The sequence below is a fragment of the Cydia pomonella genome, chromosome 16, assembly GCF_033807575.1.
Source record: "Cydia pomonella isolate Wapato2018A chromosome 16, ilCydPomo1, whole genome shotgun sequence".
In the NCBI taxonomy this organism is placed as follows: Eukaryota; Metazoa; Arthropoda; class Insecta; order Lepidoptera; family Tortricidae; genus Cydia; species Cydia pomonella.
Window position 1 is genome coordinate 20871111 of NC_084718.1, and position 25247 is coordinate 20896357.

The 25247-nt window shown below is 56.0% G+C and overlaps 6 protein-coding genes across 6 annotated transcripts; all 6 read left to right on the forward strand.

Annotated features, from left to right (window-relative positions):
- Positions 1-936: 936 nt before the first annotated feature.
- Positions 937-3202, forward strand: LOC133526645 (neurofilament heavy polypeptide-like). The gene is made up of 2 exons (XM_061863339.1): positions 937-1054; positions 1245-3202. The coding sequence occupies exons 1-2, from the start codon at positions 937-939 to the stop codon at positions 3200-3202; spliced, it is 2076 nt and encodes a 691-aa protein (XP_061719323.1).
- A 3922-nt stretch (positions 3203-7124) lies between these two features.
- LOC133526647 (uncharacterized) lies at positions 7125-9806 on the forward strand. The gene is made up of 3 exons (XM_061863340.1): positions 7125-7202; positions 7603-7776; positions 7851-9806. The coding sequence occupies exons 1-3, from the start codon at positions 7125-7127 to the stop codon at positions 9804-9806; spliced, it is 2208 nt and encodes a 735-aa protein (XP_061719324.1).
- A 1-nt stretch (position 9807) lies between these two features.
- LOC133526648 (uncharacterized) lies at positions 9808-10776 on the forward strand. The gene has a single exon (XM_061863341.1). It carries the CDS (start codon positions 9808-9810, stop codon positions 10774-10776), a length of 969 nt encoding a protein of 322 aa, XP_061719325.1.
- Positions 10777-15017: 4241 nt separating this feature from the next.
- LOC133526649 (uncharacterized) lies at positions 15018-17444 on the forward strand. The gene is made up of 2 exons (XM_061863342.1): positions 15018-16314; positions 16501-17444. The coding sequence occupies exons 1-2, from the start codon at positions 15018-15020 to the stop codon at positions 17442-17444; spliced, it is 2241 nt and encodes a 746-aa protein (XP_061719326.1).
- A 1061-nt stretch (positions 17445-18505) lies between these two features.
- LOC133526654 (uncharacterized) lies at positions 18506-19546 on the forward strand. The gene has a single exon (XM_061863346.1). It carries the CDS (start codon positions 18506-18508, stop codon positions 19544-19546), a length of 1041 nt encoding a protein of 346 aa, XP_061719330.1.
- Positions 19547-22824: 3278 nt separating this feature from the next.
- Positions 22825-23640, forward strand: LOC133526655 (arginine and glutamate-rich protein 1-B-like). The gene has a single exon (XM_061863347.1). It carries the CDS (start codon positions 22825-22827, stop codon positions 23638-23640), a length of 816 nt encoding a protein of 271 aa, XP_061719331.1.
- Positions 23641-25247: the final 1607 nt, after the last annotated feature.

Consider the following 25247-nt stretch of genomic DNA (forward strand, 5'->3'; position numbering starts at 1 on the left):
GATCCCGTGGCCACGCCCCATTGGCGGCGCGCAGGCATACCGTTGGTTTTTTAGTGGGTAGAGGCGCCTTTTGCAGAGTCCCACATAACCCACATGTTCTCCCCGGGTGTGTGGGTATGCATAAAGCATTTTTCCAACGAAAAAAAAAAAAAAAAAAAAAAAAAAAAAAGGTTAGGTTAGGTTAGGTTGGGGTGGGGGGGGTGCTACGGACAGGAAACCTCCCAGTGTGCCAAGTCCCTTCTCATTCCTCTTGATCCGAGTGATCCGGGGGTAAGGGAAGGGCTCTTGGACGGTGCACCCCGGGGGCAACGGTAAGTAATCTCTTGTTTCAAGCTATTGCTTACCGGTGCTGCCAATGTTCTGTCATGGGGGGGAACGGGGGGTCTCTCCGCAGGTCCTCTGTCTAGCAGAGGTCCTTGCGGATGGGGCCAGGGGGGTGGGGTAACCTCTTTAGAGGGACCGTTTTCGGTCGAGAGGGCGGCGGCTGACAAAGCTGCTTTGGGTTTGGCGGTCTTTTAGGCGGTCCATGCCAATTTTGGGGCTTACTTCTTTTGAAGAATTTTGTCGACCTATTGGTCTGGGGGGGGACAGGGTGGTCTTTTTCGGCCATCCAAAATAAATGAGTGAAGCCGTAGTTGGTAGTTTCTAACGAGACTACATAGGGGAGTCTACGCCAGCTCGCCTTGAATCCCGCAACCCGCAGCACCTTCCCAACGACCCCCATCACTGGCGGTATGGGGTACGGGTAGTGTTCGCGGCGCGGAGGGCTTGCCTTAATTGGCCGGCCCGCGGGAAGGAAAACCCTTTAACACCCGACAGCGAAGTCGTTAAAACCTCTAGATACCAGGTGCCCTCTAGAGTATATAGCCCACTGCGTTTCGGGATGAGCGTTACCCGCCAGTGAAATTTATATCGTCTCATGCTCGTGGGAATCAAATGGCAACTCAAAATAATAAAAACCAAAATCAAAACGGCCCTTCTCAGGGCCACACTGAAAACGGTCCTTCTCAGGACCACACCATTGAAGATGGAATGATGGGCGCTACAAGCGCTGGTAATGAGGGAACAGCCGGCGGCATTACTGAATTTAATGCGACGCCCTCACGGCTACGCCTGCGGGAATGCCGAGTCTCGCTTGAACGTCTGGACGGAGTGATGGACACAAGTGCTCTCTCGGACAACACAGACACGGATTCGAGCCTATCGACCGTGAAAACGAGGTCAAGATCTGGATCTGAATCCAGTTCCTCGTCTTTTGGCCGCTTTCTGGGCTGAAGAAAGTCAAAAGAGGAAGCGGACAGAGCTCTCGGAGCCCAGTGATGAAGAGCCGGAGGCAAAAAAATCTGCCGAGAAACCCAAATCAAAGGGTAGTCCCATAACAACTGGGAAATATGCGGGCTTGGGCAAGACCCGAGAAGCTTATAAATTGGCGAAGGAAGAATTCCGCCGGCAGGCGGCCGAAAAGGCTGAGGCGGATTTAGAAAATATGACCATCCGCATGCGGCCAACCGCGGAACGTAGAGTTGCGCACGGTACAGAGGGAGAGAGTCAGCTCATGTCGGCTCTAAATGCACAAGTCCTCGACAGCGTGGCTGTAATAAACAAAGTAGTGGCTACGTCCGGGAACCTAAAAGGTACCTTTCAGCGGAAACTAAAGGAAGCGGCCACTGCAATAACAGATTTTGCCGAAGTGATGCTCGAACGCACCACCAATGAAGAGACGAAGATGCTGCAGCGGACTGTTGCTCGACTGCAAGCGCAATTAGCAGACCTCCAAAAAGAGCAGGAGGAACTAAGGAAGGAACTGCGGCTCGCAAGAGCAGCTCCATCCCCGCTGTCACCGGCCTCACAACAGTCGCTTGTGACTCCATCTAGCGCTTCCCAACAGGATGCGGAGCACACGATGATGGTGAAAGTGGGGAAAATGATGAACGCTCGTCTGGAAGCCCTAGAGGACAGGCTTCTTCCAGCGAAGACTATGCGGCCTCCACTGGCCGCAGATAAGGCAAAAAAGACGGCCCAACCTCCCTCTCAGGTGAACAACAGGCAGGCTGCAGCAACATCTCGTACAGCCCCGACGGTACAACCCGTCGCTGGACCGAGCGGGCTGAACAAATCGACGGCACCTAATGTTCCGCAACAGTCTTCTGCTCCTGGTAGTGAGAGGAAGAAAGCGGCGACAAAAAAGGGAAAGAAGAAGGAAAAGACGGCTCAACCCGCGCCAGCACCGCGAGAGCCTCGTCCATTACCGCCTGCTCCGGCTAATGTCGATGAGACCTGGACAAAGGTAGTCAAAAAGGGCAAACGTAAGAAGACAACGGGCCCTCCACCGCAGAAAGCAACTCCTAAAAAGGCCCGCAAACTGCGACCTCCACGCTCAGCGGCGATTGTCCTCACGCTGAAGCCGGAAGTTGAGGAGGGCAAAACTACATATGGAGACATTTTAAAGGAGGCCAGGACAAAGATTGACCTAAACGAGCTGCAGATACAAGGAGTTCGGTTCAAGAGGGCAGTCACGGGGGCGACCATTATCGAGGTCCCTGGTGCAGCCAGCGGCGAGAAAGCAGATGCTCTCGCCGATAAATTAAGGGAGAAACTGAACAACGAAGTAGTCCAAGTCTCTAGACCTACAAAAAATGCAGAAGTGCGTATCTCAGGGCTAGATGACTCTGTCACGCCCGAAGACGTGAAGGAAGCTGTGGCCAAAGTGGGTGGGTGCCACTTAGACCAAATAAAGTGTGGCGAGATCCGCCAGGATTTCTCAGGGCTGGGTTCCATCTGGGTTCGTTGCCCAATTACGGTGGTCAAAAAGTTGACCGAGAGTGGCCGGTTACTTGTTGGTTGGGTATCGGCAAGAGTACAACTGCTGGACCAAAAGCCCATGCGCTGCTTCCGTTGCCTTGAAGCCGGCCACGTGCGGGCGCAGTGCAGAGCTCAAGAGGACCGGAGTGACTTATGTTACCGCTGTGGTCAGCCCGGCCATAAGGCGGCTACGTGTTCTGCCACACCGCACTGCGCTGTTTGCGCGGCTGCTAATAAACCGGCAGGACACATGATTGGGAGTAAGACGTGCGTTGCTTCCAAAATCATCAAGAAGGGGAAGAAGAATGGCGATGGCTTCCGAGCCCCCTCGCAATCTGTCCACCAACCCGCCACTGATGCGGCCGAGGCTGAGCAGGCAGCGCTAATGGAAACCACATAATGGCGTTACAATTTGTGCAGGTGAACCTCAACCACGCCCTAGATGCTCAGGATCTCCTGTCTCAGAGCATGGCGCAGTGGTTGACACATGTGGCTATCGTCTCTGAGCCCTACCATATCCCCAAAAGGGACAACTGGGTTAGTGACCACGATGAATCTGCGGCGATAATCACACAAACAGCTGCTGGCTCACCGCCTTTTGAAAAGGTTGAAAAAGGGAAGGGATTTGTGGCCGCGCTCGTCGGTGGCATCACAGTGGTCAGTGTATATTTCTCGCCCAATAGGAGTGTGGCCGAATTTGAGGCCTTTTTAGTAGAAGTGGGAGCGGTTATCGCTCGCTGCGAGTCGCGTTCAGTGCTTGTTGCAGGCGACTTTAACGCCAAGTCTGTCGCGTGGGGATCGCCAGCAACGGATGCAAATGGGCGGGAACTTGAAGAATGGGCGGTTGCGAATGGCCTGGTTGTTGTCAATCAGGGGTCCGTCGATACATGTGTGCGACAACAGGGCGGCTCTATTGTCGACGTAACCCTTGCTAACGCTGCTCTGGCCCATCGTATTCAGGGTTGGGAGGTGCTAGAGAGCGTAGAGTCCTTATCTGACCATCGCTATATACAGTTCAGGATCTCTGCACTCCTAGGTACTACGAGCGGTCCAATCAGTCAGTCCCTGCCAGGCGACGGCCCAAGCTGGGCACTAAAACGCCTGGATAGGGAAGCATTGGTTCTGGCTGCTGAGGTCCAGGCATGGAACCCGATTCCGGCGGGTCCAATAGATGTAGAGGAGGAGGCGAAATGGCTTGGCGAAGCCATGACGAACATCTGCGATGCGGCGATGCCCCGAGCTAAGCCTCTTCCTCCTAGACGTCAGGTCTACTGGTGGTCTCCGGAGCTCGCACAACTCCGAGAGGCATGTGTTGAGGCGAGACGTGTCTATAGTCACCAGAGAAGGCGTAGGCTCCGAGATCCTGCCCGGGAGACAGAACTGTACGCAACATATAGAGAGCGTGCAAAAAGCCTGAAGATCGCTATAAAGCAGGCAAAGGAGGGTTCATATCGAGAAATGCTCGGAATGTTAAACAACGATCCTTGGGGGCGACCATATAAGATGGTCCGAAACAAACTTCGCCCCTGGGCTCCCCCCCTGACGCGAAGTCTTGAGCCGGATCTACTGCGAAGTGTGGTGGAGGCGCTGTTCCCGGCCTGCGATAACTTCATACCGCCGGCAATGGCACCTCCCGCAGGAATCGAAGGTGGTGCGGAGGAGATACCTGATGTGTCTGGTGACGAACTTGGGGCAGCTGTGCTGCGACTCAAGGCCAAAAACAAAGCTCCTGGGCCTGACGGCATACCGGGTCGTGCCTTGGTGTTGGCCAGCAACGCTCTGGAGTCTCGAATGCTGCAGATGTTTTCAGCTTGCTTTCAACAGGCCAGGTTTCCACGGCAGTGGAAGACAGGCAAGCTGGTTCTGATAAAAAAGGAAGGACGCCCGGCAGATTCTCCATCTGCCTACCGCCCAATAGTGCTGCTTGATGAGATCGCTAAGCTCTTTGAGCGCATAATAGCCGGCCGTCTCATCAAGCACCTCGCCCGTGTTGGGCCTGACGTGGCAGATTGCCAGTTTGGTTTTCGCAGCGGCCGTTCAACAGTCGGCGCCATTCAGCGTGTTAAGGCTCTTGCTGACGAAGCGGTGTCCCGAGGCGAAGTCGTATTGGCAGTGTCCCTCGACATTGCCAATGCCTTTAACTCCTTGCCTTGGGGTTGTGTTAAGGAGGCGCTGCGGTACCACCAGGTACCAGAATATCTTAGACGGACAGTAAACGCCTACCTCTCGGACAGGTCTGTCACTTACCCGGGTAGGGAAGAGTGGGCAGGATACCCGATGTCCTGCGGTGTTCCACAGGGGTCGGTTCTAGGGCCACTCCTGTGGAATATTGGATATGATTGGGTCCTGCGAGGCGCAAATCTGGGAGGCGTAGATCTCACCTGCTACGCCGATGACACCTTAGTTACAGCTCGCGGGGAAACCTTTAGGGAGGCCGCCATACTGGCAACGGCTGGAGTCGCTCACGTCGTCGGTCGAATTCGGCGACTGGGACTAAAGGTGGCCCTACAAAAATCGGAAGCATTATGCTTCCACGGGTCCCGAAATGCGCCACCGCAGGATGCGCATATAGTGGTGGGTGGAACCCGGATCGGCATCGAGTCCACAATGAAATACCTGGGCCTAACACTCGATAGCCGGTGGAAATTCCACGCCCACTTTCGGCGCCTGATGCCGAAGCTACTGGGAGCAGCTGGCGCTTTAGGGCGTATACTCCCAAACACGGGGGGGCCCAAAGCGTCATGTCGACGGCTATACATGGGGATCGTAAGATCCATGGCCCTGTACGGAGCCCCAGTCTGGGCTGACATTTTAAAGAGGGAGGAGATAGCCTTACTTAGGGCACCTCAAAGAGCAATTACTACCAGAGCTATTAGAGGGTACCGCTCGATCTCTTATGAAGCGGTATGTGTGCTGGCAGGGTCTTTACCGTGGGACCTGGATGCGAGAGCCCTCGCAGCGGTTTACCGCTGGCGCGAGGAGGCGCATCACAATGGAGACTCGCCAGCACAGAGAGAAATTCTAGGACGACGTGACGCAATTCGACAAGAAATGGTGGAGGTTTGGGAGCAGAGGCTGGCGCACCCTAACGCAGGCCATCGCACCGTCGAAGCGATTGGTCCGGTTCTTAAAAAGTGGCTAGACCGGACGCATGGCGTATTAACCTTCCGGTTGACTCAGATCCTCTCGGGACACGGATGTTTCGGGAGGTATCTTAAGGACAGAGCCGGAAGGGAACTGACCGCAGTATGCCACCACTGTGACTGCCTGGAGGACACGGCCCAGCACACGTTGGAAGTGTGCCCAGCCTGGGACGAAGAACGCCGTATATTAAGCACTGTAGTAGGCCGTGACCTCTCGCTGCCTTCCGTGGTCCGTAGCATGGTGGACAGTGACAGGTCATGGAAGGCTGTGCTGGACTTCTGCGAGGCAGTCATGGTGCAGAAAGAAAGGGCGGAGCGCGACAGGGAAGACGACCCGGCTTCCCAACCGTTGCGCCGAAAGCGTGTGGGGCGGCGGCGGCTGGCCTATGATCGCCGACTTCCCCCTTAAGGGTTCCTGTGGGCGGCAGACTCGGGGACGCCTGTCGCCTACACAAGGGTCCCTGTGATGGCTGGCGCGCCGAAATAATGACGCGCGATTAAGGAGGTAGAGGGAACAACGAATTTCCTCCAGAGTTGTGTCCGGAATTATTCGGACAGCCGCTGGCGAGGTCGCGGAAGAATGCTCCAGTGTCCCTGTGACCTCGCCTTTTCAGCCTAGAGGCGGCAAAGAGGGGTTTTAGTGGGTAAACCGTGGGTCCCATTAGCCCGTACGGGAGTCCCACATAACCATCCCAGGCCCGTCCCCGCGCCTGGGGTGGTATGCGTAACGCATTTCCCCTCTATAAAAAAAAAAAAAAAAAAAAAAAAAAAAGGTTGGGGTGGGGTGCAAGGGCTGGTAGACCTCCTCGTGGTGCACCCTGGGAGGGGGAGGATAGACGCTCAGTTGCGCGCTTTCTGTCCTTCCTCTGCTAACTACCAGTCGCAGTCGTGGTCGCAGTTGAGCTTGCTCCTGCGTTGGCTTCAGTGCCGTGTTTCGTTGTTAGCTGCTCCGGGTGGTCATGCGATGTCGTGCGAACATCGTCAAACCGCAAACTTGGCCCGTTGGTGCCAGGAGCGGGGGCCGCCTTCCTTGAGGGTGGGGGCTGCGAGGAAGAAAACCTCTATAAAAAATTACCCATGGTGAGGGCAACGGTTGACTTAGGTCAGCTGTCGGCCAACTCGTAACCTGGCCCGCGGGGCCGGCACGAGGGTCGCTGGCGTTAGACAGGGACCGCGAGGATGGAAAACCTCTATAAAAACCACCTAGGGCGGCGGGTGCTGCTAGCTTCGGGGAAGAAGTTAGTGGTGCAGACCACGGTCACCGTCGGCCGAGCCGTTATCCTGGGGTAGGTGCTGGTCATGTGTTAGGCCTACCTTGAGACCGGCGGTCTTGCCTTAATTGGCTGGGCCAAGGGGAGAAAACCCCAATAAAAATCCACAACTCTTGGCGTGAGGGTTCTCCGCGTCGGGATGCTCTTCGGAGCGGCTGGAGTGTTTACCAGTCACTAGAGACCAAACCTGTGATACCGCCCGACCTCACAGCGTTAATAGGGCCACTGTTTGGGTATTGGGAATCTCTGCCCCTGTGGAGCTGTATTTCTTCCCTACTCGTGGGATTTTTATGGACGAATTAACAGAAACCTTTCAAAACGGCCCTTCTCAGGGCCAAACCTCAAACGGTCCTTCTCAGGACCAAACCCCAAACGGCCCTTCTCAGGGCCAAACCTCTGAAGATAGGACACGGGTGAGGACGCCTGTTGTCCGGGTGGAGCGCATGGTGCTCAGGTCGCGTTCAACGACCCCTAAAGCGCCTGAAGAGAAGACAGTGGACAAAGCTAGCTGTGGCCTTACGGAGACGGACGACCAGTCTGACACAGGTAGCCTCATCACAGTGCGTTCACAGTCAGCACGGGACGATGCGGATTCAGACTCGGCTATGAGCTGTAGCTCGATGGACGAGAGCAGGTTTTGGCGGAAGCGCAAACTAACCCTGACAGCTCGGGTTCAGATGCCGAAACAAAAAGAGGCCGCGGCAGGCCTCCTACTACAGGGCAATACGTCAGCCTCGCCAAAACGAAGGAGGAGCTGAACCGCGCCAAAAGAGAGGAGCTCCGCCTTAGGGCGGAAGAAGAGGCAGCCGGTCTCGCGCAGTCGCTCTCGATTCGCAGCCAGCCTGGCAGCGGCAGGAGAGTAGCGAGCCTGCTGCAAGACGAGGAGGAACACACTGTGGGCTCTCTGATCGAGCAGGTGAAAACCAGCCTGAGGACAATTGATTTGGTGGCCTCAAAGTCCTCAAATCTAAAGGGCACCTTTGTAAAAGCCCTCAATGAAGCCGCCACGTCCATAGGAGTTGCTTTCGAGGAGATCAAAAATCGAACGTCCTCGGAGGAATCGCGGCGACTGCAGGCGCAAAACAACCGTCTGCGAGCGGAACTGAAGGAGCTCCGCTCCGAAATGGAGCAGCTCAGAGCAGAACTCCGGGCTCAATTTAGAAGACAATCCCCGTTGCCGTCTCCGCCGAAGGAGCAGGCGCAGCCCGCCCGTTCCCCCGAGCGTCCCAACATGGACGATATGGTGCGTGCCGTGACGGCTCAAGTGGGGCTGATGCTTGACGCACGGTTTGGAGCTCTCGAGCTGGAGGGTAGGCTCCTGCCGGCCCAACCAATGCGGCCCCCGTTGGCTGCTGACAGGCGACGACAAGCCGCACAGGCGGCTTCACAAGAATTAGCGGCGGGGCCAGCGCCCGCAACTAAGACGACTGTAGGTGGACCCAAGTCGCCTTCAACCTCCACTCCGAGGCGAGGCCCTCCGAATCTCACTGAAGAGCCCCAAAAGGGCAGTAAAACGAAAGGGAAGGGAAAAGGGAAGAAGAGCGTGGCCCCAACAGCGGCCAAGGCCACTACAAACCCATCTTCTCCCTCAACCTCAGCTCCCCCTCCCCAGCCATCAGTCCCTGCGTCCGTGAACGAAGGCTGGAATGTGGTGACCCGAGGCAAGAAGAAGGCGACGGCAAAATCGCGCCTAACGTCCAAGCCAGCGCCGCAGCGCCAAAAGGCCACCAAGCCTAAGCCGCGTAAACTCCGCCCGCCTCGCTCGGCGGCGGTAGTTCTGACGCTGCACCCGGACGCTGAAGGAAAAGGCGTAACGTACGCGCAGGTGCTTTCCAGGGCGAAAGAAAACATTGACCTGGAGCAACTAGGCATCACTGCCATAAAATTTAAGCGGGCAGCCACTGGCGCGAGAGTCCTTGAACTGCCAGGTGCAGCCAATGGTGAGAAGGCCGACTCGCTGGCAAAAGAGCTGGCTGAAAAGCTGGGGGAGGACATAGTTCGAGTCTCCAGGCCGGTAAAGTGCGCGGAGTTGCGCCTCACGGAGCTCGACGATTCGGTGTCGCCTGGCGAGGTTGTCGCAGCGGTCGCTAAAGTCGGCGGCTGCGCAGAGGACCAGATTAAGGCAGGAGAAATCCGCCAAGATGCCTCCGGCCTTGGTACAATCTGGCTTCGCTGCCCGATCACGGCAGCCAAAAAGGTGGTGGAAGCTGACCGTGGGCGAATCCGGGTAGGATGGGTCCGTGCCGCAGTGAAGCTGCTCGATCAGCGTCCCATGCGGTGCTACAAATGCCTCGAAAAGGGCCACGTTAGGGCACAATGCACCGGCGACGCTGATCGCACTGATCTGTGTTATCACTGTGGCAAACCCGGCCACAAAGCAGCTGGCTGTTCTGCGTCACCACACTGCGTTGTCTGCGAAAGTGCAGGTAAAAAGGCGGACCATAGGCTGGGCTCTAAGGCTTGTCTAGCTCCTGGCCCGAAAGCGAAGAGAAAGAAGGCTGAAACTGGCTCTCGGGCCATATCCCAGCCTTCCCAGCCATCCAACAGCAGGTTGGACGCTCCGGAGGAGGATCGAATGGCCACTGATTAATATGGCCACTCGGGTGCTTCAGGCGAATCTCAACCGCTGTGCCAGGGCCCAGGACCTGTTTTTCCAATCCCTGGCGCAGTGGAGGATAGGTGTTGCTGTGGTGGCAGAGCCTTACTCGATCCCTCCCCGCGAGGATTGGGTGGGTGATTTGGTCGGTTCCGTGGCTCGTGTGGTAAGAACGGCGACTGGTGGTTTGCCGCTCACTAATGTCATCAGGGGAAGGGGATACGTGGGGGCCCTTTGCGGTGAAACTTTCTACATCGCAACGTATTTTGCGCCCAACCGCCAGCGCCGCCGCCGCCGTCTGGTTGAATTCGAGCAGTTCCTGGACGAATTAGGGGCTCGAGTTGCTCAACTCCACCCACGTCCGGTCATCGTTGCTGGGGACTTCAATGCCAAATCCACGGCTTGGGGTTGTCCGCTGACCGACGCGCGAGGCGCGACCCTGGAAGAATGGGCTGTGGCGATGGGCTTGGCAGTTATAAACCAGGGAACGGCAGACACGTGCGTGCGACAACGGGGCGGCTCCATTGTGGATATCACATTCGCCAGCGTCGCCCTGGCGCGCCGTGTCCAAAGTTGGGAGGTCATGGTGGGGGTGGAGACGTTGTCGGACCATCGCTACATACGGTTCGACGTCGCCACTCCTTCACTGACCCCAGACAACTTAGGTCGGATTGGTCCGGTCGGGGGTGGCCCAAGATGGGCCCTCACTAAACTTGACCGCGAACTGCTCAAGGAGGCGGCTATCATTCAGGCCTGGTTGCCCGTACAGGAGGAGGCTGTTGCGGTAGAGGAGGAAGCTTCCTGGCTCCGGGAGGCCATGACACACGTTTGTGACGCGGCGATGCCCCGGGCCAAGCCCCTACCGCCAAGAAACATCAGTGTACTGGTGGTCCGCCGAGCTCGCGCAGATGCGCGAGGGCTGCATAGCCGCGCGGCGCCAGTACATGCGTCAGAGAAGGCGTAGGAGAACTGATGCGGATGAGGAGCGCCGCCTGTACGATATTTACAAGGCGTCCAGATCGGAGTTTGTGGTGGCCATAGGTCAGGCGATTGAGGCGAGTCGTGCCGAGTTCTTGGAGACCCTTAATGCTGATCCATGGGGGAGGCCATACAAACTCGTCCGGAGCAAGCTGCGCCCATGGGAACCTCCGCTAACCCAATCGCTCCAGCCGGAGCTGGTGAGCCGCGTGGTGGAGACGCTATTCCCCGAAAGGAGGCCCCATCTACCGCCTACCATGGCGCCGCCAATTGGGGGATCAGGAGAGGAGGAAGAGGTCCCAGCAGTGACACCCGCTGAGCTCCACGCGGCGGTGTTTCGGCTCCGTGCCAAGAACACGGCCCCCGGGCCTGATGGCATTCAGGCCGTGCTTGGGTCCTGGCCATGGACGCCCTAGGGCCAAGACTGTTGAGGCTCCTGACCGCGTGTTTGGAGCAGGGCCTCTTCCCAAAAGACTGGAAGACTGGGAAGCTTGTGCTGTTGCGTAAACCCGGGCGGCCGGCCGACTCTCCGTCTGGTTACCGTCCAATAGTCTTACTTGATGAGGTGGGCAAGCTCTTTGAGCGGATAATTGCAGCTCGCCTCATCAAGCATCTGGAGCGCGTGGGGCCAAATCTTGCCGACTACCAGTTCGGCTTTCGTGGCGGCCGCTCGACGGTAGACGCCATATTGCGGGTTCAGGAGATGGCCAAGGAGGCTGTATCCCAGGGCAGGGTTGTCTTGGCGGTGTCATTAGACATCTCCAATGCCTTTAACACCCTGCCCTGGGAAACCGTAAAGGAGGCGCTGCGCTACCACAAGGTGCCCCCACACTTGTCGCGAATTATAGCCGCCTACCTCAACGAGAGAGCCGTAGTCTGGCCAGGGCGGCAAGACTGGAGTCGACGGAGCATGTCGTGCGGAGTTCCGCAGGGGTCGGTCCTAGGGCCACTCCTGTGGAACATAGGTTATGACTGGGTCCTACGGGGGGAAAACTTGCGTGGAGTGGACGTCACGTGTTATGCTGACGACACGCTCGTGACGGCCAGAGGACCCAGTTACCGCGACGCAGCGGTGCTAGCGACCGCGGGAGTTGCCCAGTGTGTGGCCCGAATTCGGCGTCTAGGGCTAGAAGTGGCGCTAACGAAATGCGAGGCCATTTGTTTCTACGGCCCGCGAAGAGCTCCTCCACGCGGCGCAGAAATTATTGTGGGGGGCGTTCCAATTGCTGTCAAGCCGACGTTACTCTACCTCGGCGTCTTGCTTGACAGCAAGTGGAACTTTGAGGCTCATTTTAAGCGCTTAGCGCCCAAATTACTACGCGCAGCGGCGGCCTTTGGGCGCATACTGCCCAACCTGGGTGGACCCATGGCCTCATGTCGCCGCTTGTATATGGGTGTGGTGCGCTCCATGGCGCTTTACGGTGCCCCAGTGTGGGCGGATTCTCTCAGTAGCTACAACATAGCCCAATTGCGACGACCGCAGAGGGCAATGGCGCTGAGAGTAATCAGAGGGTACCGCACGGTGAGCGCGGGGGCCGCGTGCGTGCTGGCCGGTTCTCTGCCCTGGGACCTGGATGCGAGAACCCTCGCGGCGCTGTATCAGTGGCGCGGGGAGGCGCGGGCCCGGGGCGACCCGAAAGCACCTCAGGAGGTGGAGAAGCAGCGCACAGAGCTGCTAGAGGAGGCGACGGAGATGTGGGTGCAGCGGCTGGTACGGCCGAGTGCTGGCTCTCGCACTATAGAGGCGGTTCGCCCAGTCCTCCGTGACTGGGTTGAAAGACGCTCCGGGGTTCTTACCTTCCGACTAACGCAGGTACTGTCGGGGCATGGCTGTTTCGGCAGCTACCTGCACAAGGTTGCCCAGCGGGAACCGACTCCGGAGTGTCACCAATGCGGAGCCGACGTAGACTCGGCCCAACACACACTGGCTGAGTGTCCAGTTTGGGGCGAGGAAAGAGAGGAACTGGTCGCACAATTAGGGCAGGACCTTTCGCTGCCAGCCGTAGTTCGGGCCATGCTGGGCAGCGAAAGAGCGTGGGAGACTGTGCTCACGTTTTGCGAGCACGTCATACGAGACAAAGAGGCGGCCGAGCGCGAACGGGAAGCCCTGGCCGAGGCTAACCCGATGCGCCGCCGCCGCACAGGACGCAGACGTGCCGCCCATGAGCGGAACCTGCCGCCCTAATGAGAGCTAGCGGGCGGTGGACATGGGGGCGTCCCCGCCCACGATGCTGGCTCCCGAGATGGTAAGCGCGACCTCGTGTCCCGGAAGCGCTTCCACTGAGACGATCGGTTAGACGGCACTAACCATGCGACGAATCCTAGTCAGGATAGCCGCTGCGGGGTCGCGGACGAATTGCGCGAGCTTCCCCGTAACCCCGCAACCATAGCGGCGAGAGGACACCATGGGGTTTAGTGGATAGTGGGGCCTCTGTACAGCCCTGAGTTCCACATAACCGTCCGGGTTTATCCCCGACCCGGCGGTATGCGTAAAAGCATTCCCCATGTAAAAAAAAAAAAAAAAAAAAAAAAAAAAAGGTTAGGTTGGGGTGCAAGGGCTGGTAGACCTCCTCGTGGTGCACCATGGGAGGGGGAGGATAGACGCTCAGTTGCGCGCTTTCTGTCCTTCCTCTGCTAACTACCAGTCGCAGTCGTGGTCGCAGTTGAGCTTGCTCCTGCGTTGGCTTCAGTGCCGTGTTTCGTTGTTAGCTGCTCCGGTCATGCCTCAGTTCCACCTGAGGTGGCAGCGGACGCAGTCGTCGTCCAGTGGTCAATACCATTGGGCTGTGGTGGTCATGCGATGTCGTGCGAACATCGTCAAACCGCAAACTTGGCCCGTTGGTGCCAGGAGCGGGGGCCGCCTTCCTTGAGGGTGGGGGCTGCGAGGAAGAAAACCTCTATAAAAATTACCCATGGTGAGGGCAACGGTTGACTTAGGTCAGCTGTCGGCCAACTCGTAACCTGGCCCGCGGGGCCGGCACGAGGGTCGCTGGCGTTAGACAGGGACCGCGAGGATGGAAAACCTCTATAAAAACCACCTAGGGCGGCGGGTGCTGCTAGCTTCGGGGAAGAAGTTAGTGGTGCAGACCACGGTCACCGTCGGCCGAGCCGTTATCCTGGGGTAGGTGCTGGTCATGTGTTAGGCCTACCTTGAGACCGGCGGTCTTGCCTTAATTGGCTGGGCCAAGGGGAGAAAACCCCAATAAAAATCCACAACTCTTGGCGTGAGGGTTCTCCGCGTCGGGATGCTCTTCGGAGCGGCTGGAGTGTTTACCAGTCACTAGAGACCAAACCTGTGATACCGCCCGACCTCACAGCGTTAATAGGGCCACTGTTTGGGTATTGGGAATCTCTGCCCCTGTGGAGCTGTATTTCTTCCCTACTCGTGGGATTTTTATGGACGAATTAACAGAAACCTTTCAAAACGGCCCTTCTCAGGGCCAAACCTCAAACGGTCCTTCTCAGGACCAAACCCCAAACGGCCCTTCTCAGGGCCAAACCTCTGAAGATAGGACACGGGTGAGGACGCCTGTTGTCCGGGTGGAGCGCATGGTGCTCAGGTCGCGTTCAACGACCCCTAAAGCGCCTGAAGAGAAGACAGTGGACAAAGCTAGCTGTGGCCTTACGGAGACGGACGACCAGTCTGACACAGGTAGCCTCATCACAGTGCGTTCACAGTCAGCACGGGACGATGCGGATTCAGACTCGGCTATGAGCTGTAGCTCGATGGACGAGAGCAGGTTTTGGCGGAAGCGCAAAACTAACCCTGACAGCTCGGGTTCAGATGCCGAAACAAAGAGGCCGCGGCAGGCCTCCTACTACAGGGCAATACGTCGGCCTCGCCAAAACGAAGGAGGAGCTGAACCGCGCCAAAAGAGAGGAGCTCCGCCTTAGGGCGGAAGAAGAGGCAGCCGGTCTCGCGCAGTCGCTCTCGATTCGCAGCCAGCCTGGCAGCGGCAGGAGAGTAGCGAGCCTGCTGCAAGACGAGGAGGAACACACTGTGGGCTCTCTGATCGAGCAGGTGAAGACCAGCCTGAGGACAATTGATTTGGTGGCCTCAAAGTCCTCAAACCTAAAGGGCACCTTTGTAAAAGCCCTCAATGAAGCCGCCACGTCCATAGGAGTTGCTTTCGAGGAGATCAAAATCGAACGTCCTCGGAGGAATCGCGGCGACTGCAGGCGCAAAACAACCGTCTGCGAGCGGAACTGAAGGAGCTCCGCTCCGAAATGGAGCAGCTCAGAGCAGAACTCCGGGCTCAATTTAGAAGACAATCCCCGGTGCCGTCTCCACCGAAGGAGCAGGCGCAGCCCGCCCGTTCCCCCGAGCGACCCAACATGGACGATATGGTGCGTGCCGTGACGGCTCAAGTGGGGCTGATGCTTGACGCACGGTTTGGAGCTCTCGAGCTGGAGGGTAGGCTCCTGCCGGCCCAACCAATGCGGCCCCCGTTGGCTGCTGACAGGCGACGACAAGCCGCACAGGCGGCTTCACAAGAATTAGCGGCGGGGCCAGCGCCCGCAACTAAGACGACTGTAGGTGGACCCAAGTCGCCTTCAACCTCCACTCCGAGGCGAGGCCCTCCGAATCCTGAAGAGCCCCAAAAGGGCAGTAAAACGAAAGGGAAGGGAAAAGGGAAGAAGAGCGTGGCCCCAACAGCGGCCAAGGCCACTACAACCCATCTTCTCCCTCAACCTCAGCTCCCCTCCCAGCCATCAGTCCCTGCGTCCGTGAACGAAGGCTGGAATGTGGTGACCCGAGGCAAGAAGAAGGCGACGGCAAAATCGCGCCTAACGTCCCAGCCAGCGCCGCAGCGCCAAAAGGCCACCAAGCCTAAGCCGCGTAAACTCCGCCCGCCTCGCTCGGCGGCGGTAGTTCTGACGCTGCACCCGGACGCTGAAGGAAAAGGCGTAACGTACGCGCAGGTGCTTTCCAGGGCGAAAGAAAACATTGACCTGGAGCAGCTAGGCATCACTGCCATAAAATTTAAGCGGGCAGCCACTGGCGCGAGAGTCCTTGAACTGCCAGGTGCAGCCAATGGTGAGAAGGCCGACTCGCTGGCAAAAGAGCTGGCTGAAAAGCTGGGGGAGGACATAGTTCGAGTCTCCAGGCCGGTAAAGTGCGCGGAGCTGCGCCTCACGGAGCTCGACGATTCGGTGTCGCCTGGCGAGGTTGTCGCAGCGGTCGCTAAAGTCGGCGGCTGCGCAGAGGACCAGATTAAGGCAGGAGAAATCCGCCAAGATGCCTCCGGCCTTGGTACAATCTGGCTTCGCTGCCCGATCACGGCAGCCAAAAAGGTGGTGGAAGCTGACCGTGGGCGAATCCGGGTAGGATGGGTCCGTGCCGCAGTGAAGCTGCTCGATCAGCGTCCCATGCGGTGCTACAAGTGCCTCGAAAAGGGCCACGTTAGGGCACAATGCACCGGCGACGCTGATCGCACTGATCTGTGTTATCACTGTGGCAAACCCGGCCACAAAGCAGCTGGCTGTTCTGCGTCACCACACTGCGTTGTCTGCGAAAGTGCAGGTAAAAAGGCGGACCATAGACTGGGCTCTAAGGCTTGTCTAGCTCCTGGCCCGAAAGCGAAGAGAAAGAAGGCTGAAACTGGCTCTCGGGCCATATCCCAGCCTTCCCAGCCATCCAACAGCAGGTTGGACGCTCCGGAGGAGGATCGAATGGCCACTGATTAATATGGCCACTCGGGTGCTTCAGGCGAATCTCAACCACTGTGCCAGGGCCCAGGACCTGTTGTTCCAATCCCTGGCGCAGTGGAGGATAGTGTTGCTGTGGTGGCAGAGCCTTACTCGATCCCTCCCCGCGATGATTGGGTGGGTGATTTGGTCGGTTCCGTGGCCCTTGTGGTAAGAACGGCGACTGGTGGTTTGCCGCTCACTAATGTCATCAGGGGAAGGGGATACGTGGGGGCCCTTTGCGGTGAAACTTTCTACATCGCAACGTATTTTGCGCCCAACCGCCAGCGCCGCCGCCGCCGTCTGGTTGAATTCGAGCAGTTCCTGGACGAAATAGGGGCTCGAGTTGCTCAACTCCACCCACGTCCGGTCATCGTTGCTGGGGACTTCAATGCCAAATCCACGGCTTGGGGTTGTCCGCGGACCGACGCGCGAGGCGCGACCCTGGAAGAATGGGCTGTGGCGATGGGCTTGGCAGTTATAAACCAGGGAACGGCAGACACGTGCGTGCGACAACGGGGCGGCTCCATTGTGGATATCACCTTCGCCAGCGTCGCCCTGGCGCGCCGTGTCCAAAGTTGGGAGGTCATGGTGGGGGTGGAGACGTTGTCGGACCATCGCTACATACGGTTCGACGTCGCCACTCCTTCACTGACCCCAGACAACTTAGGTCGGATTGGTCCGGTCGGGGGTGGCCCAAGATGGGCCCTTACTAAACTTGACCGCGAACTGCTCAAGGAGGCGGCTATCATTCAGGCCTGGTTGCCCGTACAGGAGGAGGCTGTTGCGGTAGAGGAGGAAGCTTCCTGGCTCCGGAGGCCATGCGCGATGCGGCTGCATAGCCGCGCGGCGCCAGTACATGCGTCAGAGAAGGCGAGGAGAACTGATGCGGATGAGGAGCGCCGCCTGTATGATATACAAGGCGTCCAGATCGGAGTTTGCGGTGGCCATAGGACAGGCGATTGAGGCGAGTCGTGCCGAGTTCTGGAGACCCTTAATGCCGATCCATGGGGGAGGCCATACAAGCTCGTCCGGAGCAAGCTGCGCCCATGGGAACCTCCGCTAACCCAATCGCTCCAGCCGGAGCTGGTGACCGCGTGGTGGAGACGCTATTCCCCGAAAGGGGCCACATCTACCGCCTACCATGGCGCCGCCAATTGGGGGATCAGGAGAGGAGGAAGAGGTCCCAGCAGTGACACCCGCTGAGCTCCACGCGGCGGTGTTTCGGCTCCGTGCCAAGAACACGGCCCCCGGGCCTGATGGCATTCCGGCCGTGCTTGGGTCCTGGCCATGGACGCCCTAGGGCCAAGATGTGAGGCTCCTGACCGCGTGTTTGGAGCAAGGGCCTCTTCCCAAAGGACTGGAAGACTGGGAAGCTTGTGCTTCTGCGTAAACCCGGGCGGCCGGCCGACTCTCCGTCTGGTTACCGTCCATAGTCTTGCTTGATGAGGTGGGCAAGCTCTTTGAGCGGATAATTGCAGCTCGCCTCATCAAGCATCTGGAGCGCGTGGGGCCATCTTGCCGACTACCAGTTCGGCTTTCGTGGCGGCCGCTCGACGGTAGACGCCATATTGCGGGTTCAGGAGATGGCCAAGGAGGCTGTATCCCAGGGCGAGGTTGTCTTGGCGGTGTCATTAGACATCTCCAATGCCTTTAACACCCTGCCCTGGGAAACCGTAAAGGAGGCGCTGCGCTACCACAAGGTGCCCCCACACTTGTCGCGAATTATAGCCGCCTACCTCAACGAGAGAGCCTAGTCTGGCCAGGGCGACAAGACTGGAGTCGACGGAGCATGTCGTGCGGAGTTCCGCAGGGGTCGGTCCTAGGGCCACTCCTGTGGAACATAGGTTATGACTGGGTCCTACGGGGGGAAAACTTGCGTGGAGTGGACGTCACGTGTTATGCTGACGACACGCTCGTGACGGCCAGAGGACCCAGTTACCGCGACGCAGCGTGCTCGCGACCGCGGGAGTTGCCCAGTGTGTGGCCCGAATTCGGCGTCTAGGGCTAGAAGTGGCGCTAACGAAATGCGAGGCCATTTGTTTTTCTACGGCCCGCGAAGAGCTCCTCCACGCGGCGCAGAAATTATTGTGGGGGGCGTTCCAATTGCTGTCAAGCCGACGTTACTCTACCTCGGCGTCTTGCTTGACAGCAAGTGGAACTTTGAGGCTCATTTTAAGCGCTTAGCGCCCAAATTACTACGCGCAGCGGCGGCCTTTGGGCGCATACTGCCCAACCTGGGTGGACCCATGGCCTCATGTCGCCGCTTGTATATGGGTGTGGTGCGCTCCATGGCGCTTTACGGTGCCCCAGTGTGGGCGGATTCTCTCAGTAGCTACAACATAGGCCCAATTGCGACGACCGCAGAGGGCAATGGCGCTGAGAGTAATCAGAGGGTACCGCACGGTGAGCGCGGGGGCCGCGTGCGTGCTGGCCGGTTCTCTGCCCTGGGACCTGGATGCGAGAACCCTCGCGGCGCTGTACCAGTGGCGCGGGGAGGCGCGGGCCCGGGGCGACCCGAAAGCACCTCAGGAGGTGGAAAGCAGCGCACAGAGCTGCTAGAGGAGGCGACGGAGATGTGGGTGCAGCGGCTGGAACGGCCGAGTGCTGGCTCTCGCACTATAGAGGCGGTTCGCCCAGTCCTCCGTGACTGGGTTGAAAGGCGCTCCGGGGTTCTTACCTTCCGACTAACGCAGGTACTGTCGGGGCATGGCTGTTTCGGCAGCTACCTGCACAAGGTTGCCCAGCGGGAACCGACTCCGGAGTGTCACCAATGCGGAGCCGACGTAGACTCGGCCCAACACACACTGGCTGAGTGTCCAGTTTGGGGCGAGGAAAGAGAGGAACTGGTCGCCCAATTAGGGCAGGACCTTTCGCTGCCAGCCGTAGTTCGGGCCATGCTGGGCAGCGAAAGAGCGTGGGAGACTGTGCTCACGTTTTGCGAGCACGTCATACGAGACAAAGAGGCGGCCGAGCGCGAACGGGAAGCCCTGGCCGAGGCTAACCCGATGCGCCGCCGCCGCACAGGACGCAGACGTGCCGCCCATGAGCGGAACCTGCCGCCCTAATGAGAGCTAGCGGGCGGTGGACATGGGGGCGTCCCCCCCACGATGCTGGCTCCCGAGATGGTAAGCGCGACCTCGTGTCCCGGAAGCGCTTCCACTGAGACGATCGGTTAGACGGCACTAACCATGCGACGGAATCCTAGTCAGGATAGCCGCTGCGGGGTCGCGGACGAATTGCGCGAGCTTCCCCGTAACCCCGCAACCATAGCGGCGAGAGGACACCATGGGGTTTAGTGGATAGTGGGGCCTCTGTACAGCCCTGAGTTCCACATAACCGTCCGGGTTTATCCCCGACCCGGCGGTATGCGTAAAAGCATTCCCCATGTAAAAAAAAAAAAAAAAAAAAAAAAAAAAAAAAAAAAAAAAAAAAAAAAAAAAAAAAAGGTTAGGTTAGGTTAGTTAGGTTGGGGTGCAAGGGCTGGTAGACCTCCTCGTGGTGCACCCTGGGAGGGGGAGGATAGACGCTCAGTTGCGCGCTTTCTGTCCTTCCTCTGCTAACTACCAGTCGCAGTCGTGGTCGCAGTTGAGCTTGCTCCTGCGTTGGCTCAGTGCCGTGTTTCGTGGTCAGCTGCTCCGACATACCTCAGTCTCACCTGAGGTGGCAGCGGACGCAGTCGTCGTCCAGTGGTCAATACCATTGGGCTGTGGTGGTCATGCGATGTCGTGCGAACATCGTCAAAACCGCAAACTTGGCCCGTTGGTGCCAGGAGCGGGGGCCGCCTTCCTTGAGGTGGGGGCTGCGAGGAAGAAAACCTCTATAAAAAATTACCCATGGTGAGGGCAACGGTTGACTTAGGTCAGCTGTTGGCCAACTCGTAACCTGGCCCGCGGGGCCGGCACGAGGGTCGCTGGCGTTAGACAGGGACCGCGAGGATGGAAAACCTCTATAAAAACCACCTAGGGCGGCGGGTGCTGCTAGCTTCGGGGAGAAGTTAGTGTGCAGACTACGGTCACCGTCGGCCGAGCCGTTATCCCGGGGTGGGTGCTGGTCATGTTTTAGGCCTGCCCTTGGGACCGGAGACCTTGCCTTAATCGGCCGGGTCAAGGGGAGTAGTGATGGGTAGGACATCAATTTAAAATGAGTTTGTATGAGTACCTCATTCTCTAAAATGAGGTGTTACAATGTCTTACTTCAAATGAGGAGAGGTACTAGCACTTTTGCAGCATCGACTATTCCATCAACTCCAACGGCAGCAAACCATATTTAATGTAAATACATATTTAGGCATTGCTAAACTTCCTTTTAAATATTTACTTGGAGTGCAATTCTGGAGGTTTAAAACAGAACTTTAACAACAGAAGACATACATTTAAGAATCAAACTAAGGAGTTAAAGTACATACATCCTATTGCAACTTAATATGATGCTTTTATGAAACTTGTTCTAATTTAGCAGTTTATTATTTTTATTGTTAGATTGTTCAGTATCAATCCTTGCTACTTGATATCATTTTAAGTTTAACATTCATATATTGAAATAAATACTAACCATAAACTGCCAGACAAACAATTAACAAACTAAGGAGAAACAAATCCAATATTTTTTGTACCATTATTATATAGAAATTACTAACTTACCACCTCATAATTTATCAGTAATAATAGCATTGTAATATGATAACAAACGAAAGCCTCAATAACGTTCGCGCGGTAATGCCACCGGCGTGTAATATACACTTGATTTTGTATGCAAAAGACACAAAGAAAGACCCACAGGTATATTTTATCGCGAAAACAATGTTAATATATTGTTATTTTGGTATAATTATAAATGGTCACTGATCACTATTTATAAAACACAACTAAAGATTACGAACAACTTTTTCGAGTTTCTCGTACTATAAATATGTCAAAATCATAAATGATCGAAATACTATACGAAGCACGTTAACAAAAAGTATTACAAATTCAAATCGTTAAAATGTACATGTTTATTTCACCTATACAAATTATATTTACTTTTTTATTAATAAACTAATGTAAAATATCATATTTTGTGTACGCCACTATATTATATTTCAATAATTTAAATAATATTTTGGTCTCTTAAACGATAACTGTTTCTAACTAAGCTAGCTTCGTAAATGCCCAGTGAGACTTGGTTGGCATTTCAATCGCTTATCAAGTAACCATTTCACTGTCCAGTCTAATTGATTCAGATTATACATGACACCAGCAATATGAGTCTTGAGGTCAGGTTATACTGGTATGCACGTTAGTACAATAATAGCTAACAAATATGGAGGCCTACCGCGAACCACGAAGTTTTGCTTTGCTGTCGCACTTACGTATGAAATTACAAGTGCGACAGAGAGAAAAAACTTTCTTCGGTAGGTTCTTTGATGACTTAGATTTTTCGCTTTTGACAATAACTTAGCAATGCTAGGATCAAAATGACGTAATATGTATGTAAGCTTGCGGACGCTTACGCTTGTTTTCTTTCGTGTTTCATTTTTAACGTATTTTCGATGAGGTGTTATTGAAGCACGGCGCGTGTCTGTCTCACTCCCTCTTTCGGTAAATCTAATTCATTGTTTCATTTTGAAAGGATTTTTGAGGGATGTCACAGTGAGGCGAGTGAATAAACACAACGCATTTCTCGGTGGACCTTTTGTCCTTGCAATAAGGTTTGTAGTTGGGCAGTTGATAGTGTGAGCGATGAATGCGATGACGTCAATGACTCATTTCTTCATTTGAATGTCGGCGAGCACCGAGCGCCTCGCGACTCTCTTGCGAGTTGTGAGGAACGCGAGTGAGTTTGAAAGGCTGAGAGTTTTTTTTCAAATTTGAAGTGTTTGAATGGTTTGAGTGGTAAGAGCTGTGTGTGATGCGCGCGAGTAAATGAGTAAAATTAATTAAGGAGTGATGTATGACATTTATGCGGTGTGAAGTTCTGCGACAATTTAACTAAATGAGTGGTACAAATGAGGTGCCTCACGAGTGAGCAACTCAACACTAAAGGGGAGTAAACCCCAATAAAAAATCCATAACTCTTGGCGCGTTGGAATTCCGCGTCATGATGCTCTTCGGAGCGGCTGGAGTGAGTATCAGTCATGAGAATCCAAACCTGTGATACCGCCCGACCTCACAGGATTAAAAGGGCCACCTAGGCATCGAGGATCTCTGCCTTCCGTGGAAATTTATTTCTCCTCAACTCGTGGGACTTATTATGGTATTGAACAATTCAAAAAAACAAACACAAGAAACACCCAAACCTAACTGACCCTTGCTAACGAAAAACGGACAAAGAATGTCGCTTCTGATTGGAATCGATGATGAGTATGGCGACGAAAGTCGCAAAAGTGACGGTGGAACGTCTAGACGCGGAAAAGGTCTCCGCAACAGACTCGGACGGGAGTCTCATTTCTGCCCGTTCCATGCGCTCGACCCGGTCAATGCGCTCGACCCGGTCTCGATCACGCTCACACTCCCCAATGAGTGAGAGCCGCTTCTGGAGCCCTGGAAGCAAGAGACGGCGCCTTTCGAATGAAAGGTCACGATCTAGGTCGCCGAATGTTGACGATGGTCAAAGTACCTCGGCAATTGTGGCACCTACACGCAGAGGAAGAGGCCGGCGCCCTACCACGGGAGAATACGTTGGCTATGCAAAGGCTATCGAAGAGGTCAATAAGGCGAAACGTGAACAGCTGCGGCTTCGCGACGAAGAAGAGGCGGAGGACTTTTGTCGGTCTTTTAGAACCCGCCAAGTGAGACTGTCGGAAACGTCCACCGACGAGGATGTGAACCTCAACGATCGCGTCCGTAACAGCCTGGAAGCCATCGAGATGGTGGCCAAAAAGTCCAGTCATCTCAAGGGTACCTTTCAAAAAACCCTGAAGGACTCGGCCAAGGTCATGAAGGAGGTCTTTGAGATACTGAGGACACACTCGGTATCCGACGAAACCCGGCAATTAGAGGCAGAGAACAAGCGCCTCAAAGCGGAACTGGTAGATGTCCGCTCTGAGCTCCGGAAAATTCGCGAGGACATGCAACGCTTTGAAATGTTGCATCGGAGCTCGCTTCCCACAGAGGAAATGGACGTGGTTCAATCTGCGCCGTCGGGACCTCATCCATCGGCGCCACCCAAAAAAGGCTAAGCCTAACGAACCTGCGGCCCTAGACATAGAGAGTATTGTCCGGGCTGTTACAACACAAGTAGGTAGCATGATTAATGCTCGATTTGAAGGTTTGGAGAAGGAAGGCAGACTATTGCCAGCCCAAAATCTCCGTCCACCACTAGCAAGCGACAAGAGGAAAGACTCGGCTTCTAATGTCGTCCAGAAGCCCGCGACGTCTGTGGCCCCTGTCACCGGCAAAAGGGGCCACCAAACTATACAGAAGAGCCGCAAAAGATCAGCGGCAAGGGCAAGGGCAAGGGTAAGAAAAGCGCTGCCCCACAGCCCAATGTCAGCCAGAGCACAGCGACCCTTCGGCCCCAGCCAGCGTCTCCAGGCCCCTCAACAGAGGAAGGATGGCAAAAGGTGGGCCCCAAGGGCAAAAAGAAAAAGAAGGCGGCCAATGCTGTTTCCAAAACACAACCCAAACGGAAACAGCAACCAAAGAAGGCACGCAAACTGATACCCCCGCGTTCTTCAGCGGTGGTTCTGACACTGCTCCCAGAGGCAGTAGACAAGGGGATGACGTATGCGAATGTCCTTTCGGAGGCCAAGAAGAGGGTCGATTTGGCTGAACTCGGCATCACAGCACTGCGGATCAAGCGCGCAATCACTGGGGGCACAGTTCTAGAGGTCCCGGGAGCTACCAGTGGTGACAAGGCCGACCAATTGGCCAGAGCGCTGGCGGAAAAGCTGGGTCCAGAAGCTGTTCGGGTATCAAGACCTGTCAAATGCGCAGAGCTCCGGCTGACAGAGTTGGACGACTCAATATCGCCCGAGGTGGTAGTAGCTGCAATCGCCAGTGTCGGCGAGTGCGCGGCAGAACTGGTAAAGACCGGTGAGGTTCGTCGAGGCTTGAGAAGACTTGGCACAATGTGGGTGCGCTGCCCAGTTACGGCAGCCAAGAAATCACTCAGGCTGGTCGCCTTGAACTTGGTTGGGGCCTCTCGGCTAAAGTTAGCCTTCTTGAAGAAAGACCCATGAGGTGCTTCCGCTGCCTGCAGATGGGGCACCCTGGGGCCCAATGCACAGCATCTGAACTACAGTAACCACTGCCACAACTGCGGTCAATCGGGACATAAGAGGTCAGCCTGCTCTGGATCACCTCAATGTATCCTGTGTCATGCTGCGGAAAACCTGCGGACCATAAAATCGGGTCCAAAGCGTGCCCCAACCCCAGCCCAAAGACGACAAAACGCACTGGCGATGGCCCCCGGGCCCCCTCCCAGGCTGTTATCCCCTCCACCGGCGCGGTGGAAGTATCTGAGATGGACACTGCAACCACCGATAATTAATGGCAATAAAGGTGTTGCAAACTAACCTAAATCAGTGCGCCAGAGCTCAAGATCTGCTTTTCCAGTCCCTGGCTCAGTGGAGTATCAATGTGGCAGTTGTGGCTGAGCCGTATCCCCGTAGCCGTATCCCACCGCGAAGCGATTGGGTGTCTGACATAGACGGAGTTGTCGCCTTGGTTGCAAGTGGAGGTCCAGGCACATTCAAAAGCGTCGTACGGGGGAAAGGTTATGTGTCGGCAAAGTACGAGCATGTCACTTTCGTCGGCATCTATTTCTCTCCAAATAGTTGTTTGG

Bases quoted from the DNA above. Each gene is read 5' to 3' on its own strand.
- LOC133526645 (XM_061863339.1), top strand. From the start codon at position 937: ATGGCAACTCAAAATAATAAAAACCAAAATCAAAACGGCCCTTCTCAG. The intron at 1,055-1,244 runs GTAATGAGGGAA...ATCTGAATCCAG, and splicing joins GATGGGCGCTACAAGCGCTG to TTCCTCGTCTTTTGGCCGCT.
- LOC133526647 (XM_061863340.1), top strand. From the start codon at position 7,125: ATGGAAAACCTCTATAAAAACCACCTAGGGCGGCGGGTGCTGCTAGCT. The intron at 7,203-7,602 runs GTCACCGTCGGC...GGCCCTTCTCAG, and splicing joins AGTTAGTGGTGCAGACCACG to GGCCAAACCTCTGAAGATAG. The intron at 7,777-7,850 runs GTGCGTTCACAG...GGACGAGAGCAG, and splicing joins ACACAGGTAGCCTCATCACA to GTTTTGGCGGAAGCGCAAAC.
- LOC133526648 (XM_061863341.1), top strand. From the start codon at position 9,808: ATGGCCACTCGGGTGCTTCAGGCGAATCTCAACCGCTGTGCCAGGGCC.
- LOC133526649 (XM_061863342.1), top strand. From the start codon at position 15,018: ATGGAGCAGCTCAGAGCAGAACTCCGGGCTCAATTTAGAAGACAATCC. The intron at 16,315-16,500 runs GTAAAAAGGCGG...CGGGTGCTTCAG, and splicing joins CGTTGTCTGCGAAAGTGCAG to GCGAATCTCAACCACTGTGC.
- LOC133526654 (XM_061863346.1), top strand. From the start codon at position 18,506: ATGCGAGGCCATTTGTTTTTCTACGGCCCGCGAAGAGCTCCTCCACGC.
- LOC133526655 (XM_061863347.1), top strand. From the start codon at position 22,825: ATGGCGACGAAAGTCGCAAAAGTGACGGTGGAACGTCTAGACGCGGAA.